The sequence below is a fragment of the Poecilia formosa genome, unplaced genomic scaffold (assembly GCF_000485575.1).
Source record: "Poecilia formosa unplaced genomic scaffold, Poecilia_formosa-5.1.2 Scaffold229, whole genome shotgun sequence".
NCBI classification, from domain to species: Eukaryota; Metazoa; Chordata; class Actinopteri; order Cyprinodontiformes; family Poeciliidae; genus Poecilia; species Poecilia formosa.
The window spans coordinates 1,054,180-1,068,677 of NW_006800168.1; the positions used below are offsets into that span (position 1 = coordinate 1,054,180).

The 14,498-nt window shown below is 39.0% G+C and overlaps 1 protein-coding gene and 1 long non-coding RNA gene across 2 annotated transcripts in view; both read right to left on the minus strand.

Moving 5' to 3' along the window:
• Positions 1-2,197: 2,197 nt before the first annotated feature.
• Positions 2,198-14,498, minus strand: part of LOC107838240 (uncharacterized) — a 23,397-nt gene continuing 11,096 nt past the window's right edge. Inside the window, exon 3 of the long non-coding RNA XR_001664311.1 lies at positions 2,198-4,235. This is a non-coding gene — a long non-coding RNA (uncharacterized LOC107838240). The remainder of the gene's footprint in view (positions 4,236-14,498) is intronic.
• sh3bp4a (SH3-domain binding protein 4a) overlaps positions 4,233-14,498 on the minus strand; it is a 15,331-nt gene continuing 5,065 nt past the window's right edge. Inside the window, exons 3-5 of the mRNA XM_007568677.2 lie at positions 12,015-14,362; positions 5,951-6,139; positions 4,233-5,073 (exon numbers count right to left, since the gene is read on the minus strand). Coding sequence (XP_007568739.1) covers positions 4,849-5,073; positions 5,951-6,139; positions 12,015-14,362 — 2,762 coding nt within the window. The 3' untranslated portion in view covers positions 4,233-4,848. The remainder of the gene's footprint in view (positions 5,074-5,950; positions 6,140-12,014; positions 14,363-14,498) is intronic.

The following is a 14,498-nucleotide window of genomic DNA, read 5'->3' on the forward strand; positions in this document are numbered from 1 at the left end:
CCCAGTCTTTATAAGCAAATATATATATATATAATTTTAGCATTTCTGGAAAATTATTTTGAAATTCTTGAAAAGTAGTTTTAACTATATGAGGCATTTAGTTACATCTTTATTCCGTTATCTGCATTAAATAAAAAAAATGCTACAGAATCTCTGCATTCAGATGTCTGCTGATGCTTATTTTACACATACAAGCTATATTAGAGGAATCACTTTACTGCCATCTATTGATCAGAGTCTGAACAACATCCAGTTGAGAATGTAAAGGATTAAAAATAAATACTGTGAGCAAAGTCTTTCCTTATTCTTTAAATGGTTGTAGATGAAGCCAGAAATAAAATTTTTGACAGGGGAAATGATTTTGCTAAAAGGCTGAGGGTGTAGCAGTAACCATGGCAACAAGATTCAGACCAAAATCTGAGCTTTTCTGCAACAAACACAATCAAAATGTAATTCAATTGAATTCAAAATTACTTCATTTATCCTGAAGGAAAATAAAATGTTTCGTAATGATTGTTGATGCTATAACAGTCAGTATCAGAAGGAATCTGAAGAGACCTCTGACTGAAGCCTGTATTGACATGCTAACAGCTAAATGAGCTTTGCCACAGAGACAATACTCCACAGTAACATGTCCTGATGGCACCATCATTTGTTAGCTAGTTCTACTAATCCATCTCATTTGCTTTTGCTTTTCCTCTTTAAATCTTTATCTGGTCGTTTGGTTGGAAAGATGTTCGAGTTGGGGATGTCATAATGATGGATAGAGGAGATTATTAAGTCAAATTATAGGATTTATTTTAATATTTCTCAGCAAAGATGATGATGCAGCGGCAAGAAAATCTTTATTTAACGATGTAATTAATCTACTAATGAATTTGGATCGCATTTATTTTTTCCACCAGCTCCAGCTTTTTGTTTGATTATCCAATAAAAGGGCTGAAACAAAAAGGCCTTGTTATGCAGAATAAGTCCCTGAGCAGCAGCAACAACCTGAGTCATCACCGATTGTCCTCCAGCATCGACTCCTCTCCTGATCAAAGAAGTAAATTAGAAACACAGACGCTGAATTATTAAGATCGCAACTCAATTTGAGCCCAAAATGATTCAAGCGCCTCCATCAGAGAGGAAGAATTTAACCTCTGGAGAGTTGGGTCTCCAGGAGAGGAGCGAATGTTTCATCCATGGAGGAGCCAGGATGCGGACAGGAAGTGGTGATAATCGTCTGAAGGTCTTCGGCGCTGCTTGAGGCGCGAGGAGCAGCAGATGAAGGTTTTTCTTTTCTTTTCTTCTCTCTCCTCTTCTTTTCTTTTCTCCTTCCAGAACAGAAAAGCTGCAGATGAAACCCAGTGACCCGCTTGTCCCCGAGCTTTTCATCTCAGCACCTGCTCTGCATTTTCAAAAGCTGCTTGAATTAATTAATGGAAGGAGGGAAATTATGTTTTCTCCCTCTGATCTGCACACAGGATGTGTTTCTGCTGTGTTTTTGTTATATTCAGGTGGTAAAAAGAGTCTGAGCCACTGCTGTTGGATTATTAAAAAAATCCATATAAATGTATAAAAGCAGAAAAAACTCCAAGTATATTAAAGAGTTAAGATAAAAATGTTCCAGAAACCTTAAAGCTTGAACTTCTACAGCCTCCAGCTCCGTCAGATTGAATTGAAAGCATCTAGTTCAGGTCTGGACTTTGACTAGGCCATTTTAACACAAGGTCTTAACGATCCTTTGTGTCTTTGGGTGTATGTTTATACTTCAAAATAAAAATAAAACTGTGGGCGTTTTTCTCTTTCAAATATCTGAGGGACTTCTGCAGTTTTTGGCATTTTGAAATTGAATAAAAATTAAAATAAAAATACAATTTCAGATGTTGCAGCTGCAAAGGAGAGTTAAAAAAAAATGACTGATTCTTTTGGAATCATCTTAATGTAGGATGGATGACAAATCATTTTGATCAAATAATCAAATTTTCTGTTTTTGAAGATTAAAATTTTTGGAAAATCTTTTTATTTTTCCACCAATGCACTTCTTGGGTTCTCCCCCTGCCCCCCCCGACTTTTAAACCAACTGACAGCAGGAATGATTGAAATCATTTTTTTAAGAAAAAACAAATTAAGATCATATTTGTTTTTGTTTTTTTTAATTAGGTCACATCACCCAGAAACTCTTCTCATTATGCTTGACTAACTTCTATTGTTGTCAACAATTTTATTGAGGGATCAGACCTGGACAATGAAACATCAGCAATACAAATTTGTCCTCATTTTTCTTATGTGAACATAAAACATAAGAAAGACAATACGAAAAACAAAACAGAAATGACATCAGCAAAAACACTCCCATGACCTACCCCCCTCCCTTTCCCTAGGACTTATATCTTATCACACCGAGGCTCAGATCAAATCCTCTATGCTTGACTAACTTCTAAACTACATTTCTCTGAAATGAGACAAAAGAAAAAACTTTCAGAAAGATGTTTCAAGTAAAAATGGACATTTAGAAGGTTAATCTAAAGAAATGAGGGGTTATTCTTGGATTAGATTACAAAATAAATCCAACAACAAAGTTAAATCCAGACAGAGTCGTTGTTTAGTTTCAAACTGTCTCCAGGAGACGAGCAGGAATGTGGAGGGTGAGTCATGAGAGGCGAAGGACGGCTGTGAAGGTGGCCCGTCCTCTGAGCCAGAATAATTATCTGCTTTAATTAAGTCCATCAGACTCTCTGCAAGTGTGTGTGTGTGCGTGTGGGTGTGTGTGTGTGTGTATGTGTGTGTGTGTGTGTGTGAAGGAGAGGGGATTATGCTGAGAAATGAAGGATTCATGAGCTGCAACATCTTCATCTCTGGGTGTTTTTGCTTGTGGGAAGTGGTTTTACGTGCAGAGACGTAAAAACCATCTGCATGGCGATGAACCCTGACAGAACGACAATAAGAGGAGGTTTCACTCTCATTGTTGCTAGTGATTGAAAAAGACACCTGGTGAGCAGAATAACAAGAGCTATTAGTCTGTGAGGAGAAGGAAACATGTGCAGTGATGCGACTCAGAAATACATTTGCTGGTGCAGCACAAAAAAAGGAAACATCTGAGCTTAAATTTGGACATAAGGTCAGAGGAAAATGCTATTTTATAACTTCAAATGAAACCTACAAGCTGCATGTTTTGATCTTGTGAACAGGAGATTAAGAGATTTCGGGGATTTTTTGGCAGGGATTTGGAAATATTTGCAACTAAATAATCCCTGGGTATTAGTTTTGCAATTGTTTATCCTGCCACAGGTACAGCAAGAGCTTCAACACACACGGTTCTGGATGGAAATTAAAACCGGAATCCACACATGAACTCGGTACATTCCCACTTTATTGATACTTTCTAAACAGTAATACTGAATTCTGATATGCTACCCATCACAAGTGGTAGATTTTCTCGTATAAATCTGTCAATACTCGCTTGGTTTTCAGTAAAAATATAGAAATTTCTCACTCATTTTCTCTTCTGATTGTGTAAATATCCCAAGCACTGCAGAAGTCACAGGAGAAACATCAACAAGACAAAAATATGAGCAGTTAATAAACAATAAGCACAGAAATCAGATGATTATTGATGCTGAAATTACATTCAGAAACGTATTACAGCAGAAACAGTTTCTCTAAATAAAACTGCAACAATAAACAACAAACGTTATTTGCTAATATAGGATTTTTAAAACGCCTACCATTTTGAATCCCTTTAACTAATATTTGACAATACAAGTTCATATGTAAAACTATTGTGGCCCTGATGGATTGAAATATTAATTAATGGAGTATTCAGTATGTCATTTACATTTACGTTTAGCAGGGGATGAACGTAAAAATTTACACAGTCTTTGCTAAAAAATTATCTATTTTTTAGCTAAAATTATCTCTTGATTATCAGAAACTTGAAACTAAAGGTTAAATAATACGCAGGGCAGAAGATGTACTTGTGTGCTAGCGGACTAGCTAGTTAATATTGGATTAGCCGTTGTATAAAAACTGGTTAGTTATTCTCAACTAACACATTATTTAACTTTAAATTGACTCAAACTGTTGTTTTCCATTTGAAGTAAACTAAATCTATAATTAGGCATAATTTGAGAATCAGACACATTCAACTGTTACTGTATAAACTGCTAATGCTAACATTAGCATGAGCTTAAATGTTGTTTATTTTGGGACATTGTCTTATTCCAGTAGAATCAATGTGCTGATTTTCAACACTTAAGTTTTACTTTGAGAATGAAGAACACTCATTAACAAAGTTAATCTCTTACTTTACTGATTGCAAATGCTAACAGGTAATGCTAACTATAACGTTAGTCTTACTGTTTGATAATTTAGTTTCTAAAAAAAACATTAAAGTTAATGTTTGAATTTATAAAACTGAAATATATATATAAAAAAATTATTTAAGTGCTTAAGTTCCTTTTTGATAGAAGATCATTTTTGTTTTTAGAACTAAAAAAACCTGCCCAAGTACATAAACAGCTCACATTGTTGTTTATTTACTGTGGTATGTGAGGTTTTGTATGTTCTCCGGAGGGTAAAGACAGGAAAAATCTAAAAACAAGCAACAATTAACAGTCAGACAGTGACAGGAGTAGTTTACAAGGTAGAAAAGGACACAAACACATCAAAGGACACAGTAGAAAGAAGTAGAAAAACAAGAAAAACAAACATAGCAGGGCTCTCAACTAAGGTTTCCACATATCCTGATAATAAGATGCTGGACAAAGCCTTGAGATTCGGCCATATTCTGGTTTTAAAAACGGGTTTGAATCATTCCCACCATTTTCTGGAGCGTTTAAATGTCTTCCAAGAGGGACAGAACGCTCAAACAGCAAAGTCCCCGTAGCCTGTGGGGCAGAAAGCGGCACTGCGGAGGGTATCAAGGCAGTTTACGAGGACCAGCGCCCCCGTCAGGTGTTTCCACCTCTTAGTGATGGGGTTCCTCATTTTGTCCAGACCGTGGTGAAGTTCCTGGATCACATCCCGGTAGCTGTCCCCAACGTGGGCCGCCCACGTCAACAGGAAATCATACGCCGGTTTCCACATGGACTGAAGGGTCAGATAAAGAAACGGGGTGATTATACGGGCAAAAGACCAGAGATTGGGATTTTAACACAAACTAGAACTTTTTTACTGGACTCTCAGTTGGCTGGCACCACATGTGGATCACAGGATGAAGAAAAAGTTTATAAGTACTCCTAAACTGCAATCTTTGGGGTAATAATTATGTTTTTGGTGGAGAAAAAAATGTGAGATCAAATGAAATGTTTTTGATTTCCAGCAAAAATTCAAGTTTCATATGCAGGTTTTATGGCATCTGATTTTAGTCAAGCGCATAACTTCACCAAATTAACATTTCAAAATTATTTGTAGTGCTGGGACTCAATAAAATTTTAATTTAGTTAATTGCAACGTCTGTAATTAATCAATCACATTTTATTGACAAAATAAGCAACATTTTTAATTCAAAACTGACTAAGAACGCTAACATTAGCATTATCTGCTACACGTGTAGCATTGAGATGCTACTTTAGACCAGAAAAGCTTTGCTGATAGGTTAATTCCTTTTGAACACAACGATAGTCCAATCGGATTGTTTTTAAAAGCGGAAATTAAATCTCAGTGGGTCGAGAGAAGCAATTTGATTGTTAGCGGATGTATCTGGTGCGTCAGATTTGAAGGGCGTACCAGAAACAAACAAATACAAAAGTTCTGGATCGTTAAAAATACAGTTAATTGGGCTAAAATGCATTAACATCTGTACAACTAATCAAAATTAACATCTGTACAATTAATCAAAATGAATGCATACACACATTCCTTTCTCTTGTATTAGTAGACGGTTATTAGAAAGTACAGCTAGCTGCGGGGTTAGCTTAGCTACTCTGTCTTTTTTCTGTTTTGTACTTAACTGACGTGACCTCACCTCGTTGTCCAGGATGCCGTTCTTGTCACGGTGCGGAGCTTCGTAAGCCTCCATCTGCTGCCTGGAAACTCGGGCCAGCTTCTCGGCCAGCTCCCTCCACCTGGACGCCACCTCCACCGCCGTGGTCAGCAAGACGAAGTCCAGAACCAGCTTAGCCACCAGACCCTGGCAGTCCATCTTCAGCAAAGCCTGATCAATGAAAGACGGACAATCTCAGCATTCATTCACAACTTGAAAACATATCCTCTACAACATGTAGAAAATGATCCAGACGCTCCTGTTTGTCCGTTTCTGATGATTGACGGAAAAGCAAAAGCAACTCTTGGGATTGGATTCGGATTTCCTGGGAAAAGCATATCCGGATTATCTCGCAAAGTGTACATTTACCCCAACCTGGGTTTAGATAGGCTGTGAAACATGACCACATGAACGGTTAGGGGGCCTGGTGTTGTCATGAAGAGAAATTTAAGACTTGACATGCAACAGATCCCTGGAAAACCAATCAGAGGAGTCAAGCAAAACGAAACAAACACCAGCAGGAGGATAATCCTCAGAAAAAACAGCTGTCTTCATAAAAATGCCATAGAAAGTTGTTCAGATTGAGTATTTTGACTGAAGTTTTTATTTTCCTTTGATTTCCCTTAGATCTTTAAAACTAAACAGAAGAATCCATCATGTTTGCAGTTTTTTCTTTAGTTGACTTCCTTTTAAAACGCACACTAGCACTACAATCTGGGTTTATTAAATGGATGAATGGATGGATGGTTAGGTGAATGAACAAATGAATGAATGGATGGATAGATAGATGATTAGTTGAATGAATGAATGGATCACTAGTTTGGTAGTTGGAAAGTCTCTATAATTTTTCCTCTTTTCTCATCCAGACTTTAGAAACTCTTGTGGTTTCAGACGGTGAAGGAATTCTTCTTCTTCTTCTCCTCTGTAAAATAATTTCCCGTGATCATCGGTTCCCCAGATTGTGTCCAGGTCAGGCGGTAATCCCCGTCTGATGACGGCGCTCTGCATCTCTTTAGGCCACCTGCGGTTCTTCTGGTCTAAATATAAACTCTTTGAACACCAACCTGATCAAAAACACGCCGGCTGCTAATGAACATGAGGCGTTCAGATGGAAATCTGCAGCTGGTTCCTGCTAGCAAAGCATTCAGGAGGAATTCACATCAAACATGGCATCTATTTTCTTCTATTTCTCACATTGTGCCAATTTTGATGAATCAATTGTCCTCTTTAAACTGCTTTTATGCTAATGGAGGCCAAAGAAACCCATAGTATGACTCTTCCACCACCGTGCAAAACAACTCCAAAGATTTTTGCAGCTTTAAATATCAGATTCCAGAGTGGAGCCTTTTTGTCCTTAATTAAGCAGATTTTTGTGACCAATATGCAGTCAATTTCTTATTTTTTCTCCTATTTTCTTTTACCTAAGATCAGAAATTAGCCAGTTTCTTTGCACATGAAACATATTTGGAGTTGGTTATAGCAGTAGCTGCTTTCTCCTGTGCTTTTATAGATTTAGTGGTGGACACATTTTTATTTTAGAGATAAAGGTATGTTTTTAATTCCAAATTATATTACAAACATCTCAGGTTGATATAGCTGAGTTTGAAAGATCTTTATAAAACTTGGAGAACAAACTAACTATGATTAGCAGTGGGGCTTTTTTATGATTCATTCAGAGACATTTTTTGATAACACATGACTTTCTGAGTTCCCTCTTTCATAAAAACACAAAGAATGTTGATAAATTTCACGAATATAAGAAGTTAAGGATGAATAATAGGTGGTGGAGGTTTGGAGCTGGGTTTGAAAACCTGTGAAGCGGGTTCAGAGGCAGCAGCGCCGCAGAACATCCCTTCATCTGTTTCCAGCCTGGTTTGGTCTCCTGCTTATTAAACAACAACATGGTTGGGGTCTAAAAATAGACAACGCTCCGCTGCACCAGGGAATACAGCATCAGTACGAGAAAACGCAGGAAGTCCCTGCAGCAGACGGACAGACGGCGCTGACAGCTGTCAGGAAAATAAGCCTCCTCAACGCAATTATGGACGACGCTGACAGGTAGAGACGAGGAAGAGGAGGAGGAAGACCTGGCAAATTAATATGCAGAAAAATATATTTAGTTTTCTCTCAGAGCATCTACACATGAAAGCCTTGAAATTAACTGCCTGTTGATATTTGGTGATTTATTTATTTACTTATTGTGATGAATTTCTTTTTAGCATTATAAGAATTTTGATTTATTGTTGCCTTGATATATTTCAATTAATCATCGTCATTTTTATAGGTATTACAACAGCAACAAAAAATATTGCAATAAATTCATAAGTTCATATCGCCAACCCCATCTATTTAGATATTAAGACCTGGCAGGACAGAAATTAAAAGCTTAATGCTGTTGTTTTGTTGGGTTTTCATCATTTACGTAACTGTTTATAATATAAAATTGAAAAATAAAATAATCTAATTTCTTTAAAATTACTTAAAAAGCTCAGCAGATTTCAAGTTCCATCATTGGTGCTATAAATATGAATTAACTGATGTACTTTCCTTTACTTTTTGAAATGAATTAATTTATTTGAAGGTTAAGCTTAAAGCATTTACCTTGAAATGTTTTATAAATCTATTCTAAGAATAAAAAGCTACTGTTTTTGTTCAGGCTGGATTATTGATTTATTTACTTTGTTATATAGTTTTTCAATAGAAATATTAGATACAAATAGAAATATTAAATACAAATAAAGTTAAAATTTAATAACATAAAAAATTAGATTTTAAATGTAATTTAAAAAATACAAAAATCATTGTAAACAAAAATAAATTTAATTAAACTGTTTGACAAAGTTAAAAATAAGCATATTTAATTTGATAAAATTATAAAAACTGTAACAATAAGGATATTATAATCAGAAAAGCTTTTAATTTCAAAACCATTTTTTCAAGATTTTTGACGTTTTATTTGACTTTGTGGAGCAGGAACTAACATAAGGACTAAACATTTCATTCTGATGTTTGTTTTAAAGTCATATCTGGATCAGAACCGGTTCTGGTTTGAGATGAAGACAAGCTGAGATGATGAAGGGCTGGTCTCTCTCTGCCTCTCAGCGATGATCTATTATTAACAGCCCTCTCTTCGGCTCACAAACACTAGCTTTCTTATTCTGCCCTTTTGTAACCCGACACGTTGTGATGAAAGGATCTGCCGGGCGGTGTCGGATGCCCCGCCGGGCCTCCAGGTCCGTCCTGATCAATGCCTGCTCAGATTTCACACAGGAGCACCTGTCTGCTTCGGGAAACATCTCCCGCTTTGAGCTGTGGCTTCCAACAGAGCAAATGTAGAGAAAAACCTAAAGAGACTCTGGGTAGATAAACAGAATTACTGTTACACTAATTTATGTTAGTGCTCAACATAAATTAGAAGCAGGAATATGTGGGAGATTATGCAAGAAGAGCCTTTAGTGCAGATGAGGATTAGGGCCACTGAAAAAAACAACAACAAAAAAAAACAACATACTTTTTTCTTAGAGTCCTGAGATTAAAGTCAAAATTTTGAGAAAAAAAACTAAAAATTTTGAGAAAAAGTCAGAATGCAGAGAAGAAAGTCAGAATTAATTCTGAGAAAAAATTAAACATTTTTAGATTAAAGTCAGAATTCTGAGAAAAAATACATAGAAAAAATTCACAATTTTGAAATTAAAGTCAGAATTTAAAGAAAAAAAAAATTGAGATTCCGGTTTAGAAAATCTGCATATTTAATTCAAAATTAACTGCAAACACCTGAAAAGACACAATCATGACTGGTTGTTCATAGACTTCTGTATCCAAACATATTCAGAAAAAGCTTAGTGGAAGGAAAAAGTCTAATAGGAAAAGGTAGAAACAGGGATAATGGCAGTTTTGAGCAGATTGTCGAGCAGAATCGAGTCAGGGTGGAGTCAGAATATTGAAAGCCACAATAGAGGATACAAATGTTGCATTCCTAATTACAAGCCAGTTTCTGAACCAGAACCAGAACCAGACTGTTGTTCAGTGGTCCAAACTCCTCTTTAAAATGAAAGTAGAGAAAATGAAGAGTGGAGAGGATCACTGAGGAGAGATGAGAGAGCTGCACTGATGCAGTAATTCATGCAAAAGGAGCCCCAACCAAGGACTTAGAGCAGAGAAATTAACATATAAAAAAAGATTTATATTAAAATTATACTGATTTTATATAATATTCTAGTTTTCTGAGGCACTGAACTCTGTGATTTTTTTCTTTGAAATGAAATGATCAATAAGAGAAACAACTCTGAAAATTTATGTGTTTCACTAACTGAAGTGAATGAATGAAATAGACTAAATTAGCCTGACAACAATGGATTTCACCCTTCTCATTACAGAGGTCACATCTAGTTACGATATGAAGAGGCATCATCAATCATCAGCCTCCGTTGTTTTTTAATTAGCATAGAGAAACTGCATTTAATGAAGTCAGGCTCTTGAGATCATTAGACAATGGGGCGATTTATCGGGCGCAGAATTCCTCCTTTGTTCCTTACAAACACAGATTGTTGTGGATTTGGCGTTTTGCTGCAGGTCTTTTCCGGATCCAGGAAAAAAACCAGGTCATCAGGAAACAACAGTTTGCTAATAAAGGATTTTAAATCTGCAGCTTTTCACCGTCAGGAATGTCTGATTGAGTAACAATTACATAAGATTTCCTCCATTCCTTTAAGGAGAAGTTATGTTTCGATCAATGCTGGGTGGCTGACTCGGCCGTCTTCCTGCAGCCTCATGATGACAGTCCGCCTCTCCTCAGGGAAAACATTGCATAAGACTTGTTGAAGCAGGAGCGTTTAGATGAGACCAGACATGAAGTCAGGGGAAATCAAAAGCTTTCAAATCCACCCAGTCTTTAAAGAAAATGCTCAATAAGAGGAGCAGTCCAACTCACAACACATCTACAAGAGATGTATCAGTTATTTTGGTGCTATGACTATGACTCCTAGGCTTACAATGTTTTACCCAGCACAGACTCCTGGTTCTCAGCAGGTTCTAGTCTGGGTCCAGATTTATAATTTTTTCTTGTTACAAAGATCTAACATATGGAAACAACAACCAATCTGAAAAAAAAAATCCCTTTAAAAGGGATATTTAATACAGAAATGTTGGTCAATACAATCATAGGGAACAGCAGTATCATTGGTGAGAAGCAGTTTTCAGATTTCTGTATCGAAACATATCAGTGGAAAGTTTGGTGGAAGGAAAAACTCGGAAGAGTTACAATTACCTATAAAAGGGAAGTGAAATATAGAAATGTTGGAAAACGCAATGATAAGAAACACAATTTGGCCAAACCTATTAAGAAGCTATATACACATTCTTTATATAGATTTTTGTATTGAAGCATATGAGTGGAAAGTTTGGGGGAAGAAAAACTGGAAATATAGATGATTCCCTATAAAATAGAAGTTTAATGTGGGTCAACACATCATAGAGAAATGTTCAGAAGCCGTTTTCAGATTTTTGTATCCTGTGATTCTCTCTTTGTTTGGTAAAAAAAACCACGAGCCATTTCTCCTGCTAGTGCCAGACTTGTGTGATTGTTTTTGTTGTATTTACCCAGAATCCCTTGCACTGTAGTGTACTTCCTGTTTTTAGAGCAGAGTTCAATGAACCATTCACACCTCTCCAAACAAACTGAACTTTGTAGGCAAACAAAGTAGAGGTGACTTAAAGTGGACTAAACATGGCTGATGCCTCCAGCATTGGTTATTTTCTTTTTGGGGGTTAAAATCAATTTTCCTTGTGTCAGTCTGGGTTATCTTTGGAAACTGTCATGCTCCATTTAGGTTCTATGTTGCTTAACTCAAAAATTGTTCAAATAACAGACAAAATGCTACCAAAGTGCAAAGAAAGATGTTCAAACCAATTAAAGATGGTAACCACTGATACGATGCAAAATATAAAGAAAAGGAAAACTTAAGGAAAGACTTTCGCAAGACACTTTCAGAAAACATTAGCAAGTCCTCCACAATAAGTGAAGGCTATGCACAAAAAGAAGTCTTACCATCATGAGTTCCCGTTGGAAGGACTTCCTCTCCTTGTTCTCCATGTTAGTACTCTCCTCCTTTAGCTTCTCCAGAACCGATGCCACTCTCTCCGGCTCATTGTCCAGTTCTGTCCGACAAAAATAATTCAGGGGTAGGTTCCCATATCCAAGAGCATCTGCAAATGCCCTCCAGCTGCCCACGTTCTCCATCAGGACCGTCCTCACGGTTGCGTAGATGTAGGTGAGGAACTTGCAAGGCTTCAGGATCTGATCCAGCAACATTGTGGTGGTGAGGTCTGGCCCACACCAGTAAATGGGCTTGACTTTGCCAAGAACTAGAACGTTCTTAGCATGAACCAGCCCCAGCTTTCCCTGGTAGTATCCGATGTACCACTCCTTGGTCCGGAGCTGCCCTCGTAACTTGATTTTCTCCTCACTGAGTAAGGCGATAACGTCCCCCTTCTTGTACTCCAGCAGGTACGTGTTCTTGTGCTGCCTGATCACCGTTTTAATCAGCTTACCAAACTTCAGGTTGGTAACGCACCGATCCTGAAACTTTGGGTGTTTTGAGGTGACAGCCAGAGGCGACAGTACGATCTTATCGACCTCTCTCTTTTTCAGAAATCTCCGCTGGCCAGTGATCCTCGCTCCAGTTTTTGGTGGTGGCTGTGGTGTCTGGACGCAGAATTGGGTCAAGATGCAGTCTAAAGCGTCCTTAACCTGGACCCTGAGAGTAAAGTCTGAGATACTGCTGGGGTTGTGCGAAGTGATCATGAAGAGCAGCCTGCTAACCTTCCCCAGCTTTACCTGAAACCCCCGGATTATCCCGGTTCCTTCACTCGCTTTCACCTGGTAGTTGGACATGTTGGAATAGAGTCCAATCTGCAGGTCCTGAGGGAACGGCAACACAAATTGATGCTTCCCCCACAGCTGCAGTGCCACAGGTGGAGTCGAGGCTGCCTGCCACGTCACATCGTTCACCAACAAGGTTTTGGGGGTGCAGTCATGCCCGAACATGGCCACAACTGTCTTGAACGAGGGGTGGATGTGTTTAGGTCCGTAAACACCCAGACTGACTTTCCTCTGCACATGGTCCCAGACTGTCGTGTTGTGTCCGACGTACTGTGCCTGAACAACAACCGCTACATACATGCAAGGCTCCAGACTGTCCAGCTGTACCTGAACTGTGTCTTTGAAGATGTAGGCATTGGGTATCGGGGTGTAAGGTCCTTCCTTGCAGTCACTGCGCACACAAAGCACATCGGCAGCATGACAACTCTCCTTCTTCACAGCCACTGAGATTTTTATCTCCAGTGTTAGGAACGACTTTGTCTCCATGTTGCTGAGTTTGATCTCCACCACTGGGCTTACCGTGGTGCAGCGGTTGCTGTTAAGCTCCAGAGGGGGGTCCAGTAAGGCTTTCATGGAGATCTGCTGGTAGTCTCCATGACTGACATGGCCCTCAGGGATGTGTACGCTAATGTGGGTGTCAGGAAGCTGAACAACTCCTCCGTTACAATCCAGCCGGCAGACGATATTGGTCTCCACCGGTTGGGTCTGCCCCCATCCGGGACTCTGGCCCAAAGAGTCCAGGTCATGGCAAGACCGAGCCAATTTTCTATGGTTCAACCAGGCAGTCCTGAAGTCCTCTCTGCTCTGAAACTGCTCTGGTAAAGGAGCCGTCAGGCCCGTAAAGAACCCAGACGAAGGTAAAGTTGGATTTGACTGCGCCTGTAAGACGGAGAGTTCTGATAGACTATGGGAACGTTTGCTCTTAAAAAAGAGGTTTTCACTCTGGAAGTTGGATGTAACCTCTTGATTTGGACTAGTTGAGTTGAGGCTATTAATATGGCAGCTGCTAAACCCGTTGCTCATGATTGAACAACTGTTAGAACAAGACGACGGCGATGCCAGAGAGTCCAAGTAGATAAGATCCGCAGAGTTCCTCATGCTTACATCATTGGAGTTTTGATTTAGCGGACAGATGAAAGGGTTCACAGAAAATGGGGTGTTGTTGTAAATGGTGGAAGGCTTCAGGCTCATCCCCATCCACTCCCCAAGACCTCCGAACTCCTTCCCGCCATCCTCATACCCCTCCCCGAGGCTGTCAATCATCCCACTGTCGCTTAGCGAAGAGTTCCTGAAGTTGACCGGCTGGACGTAGGCTGCTGGGATGTATCCCATCTCCGTGTTGTTGTGGGCGTACCACCATTCCCCGCCTGACGTGTCCAGCACGTAGAGGCGATCCCCTTTGGAGAACTTCAGGGTGGTGAAGCTGCTTGGGCAATAATCCTTGATAGCAACCACCTCCTGAGCAGCTCCAAGGGAGTCTTGACTGTCGAGCTTTAAGGCACTGGGAGAAGGCACTGAAAATAAAGGAGAGGACAGAGTTTTTCATCTGGATGATAGACAAAAGGATGGATGGATGGATGGATGGATGGATGGATGGATGGATGGATGGATGGATGGATGGATGGATGGATGGATGGATGGATGGATGGA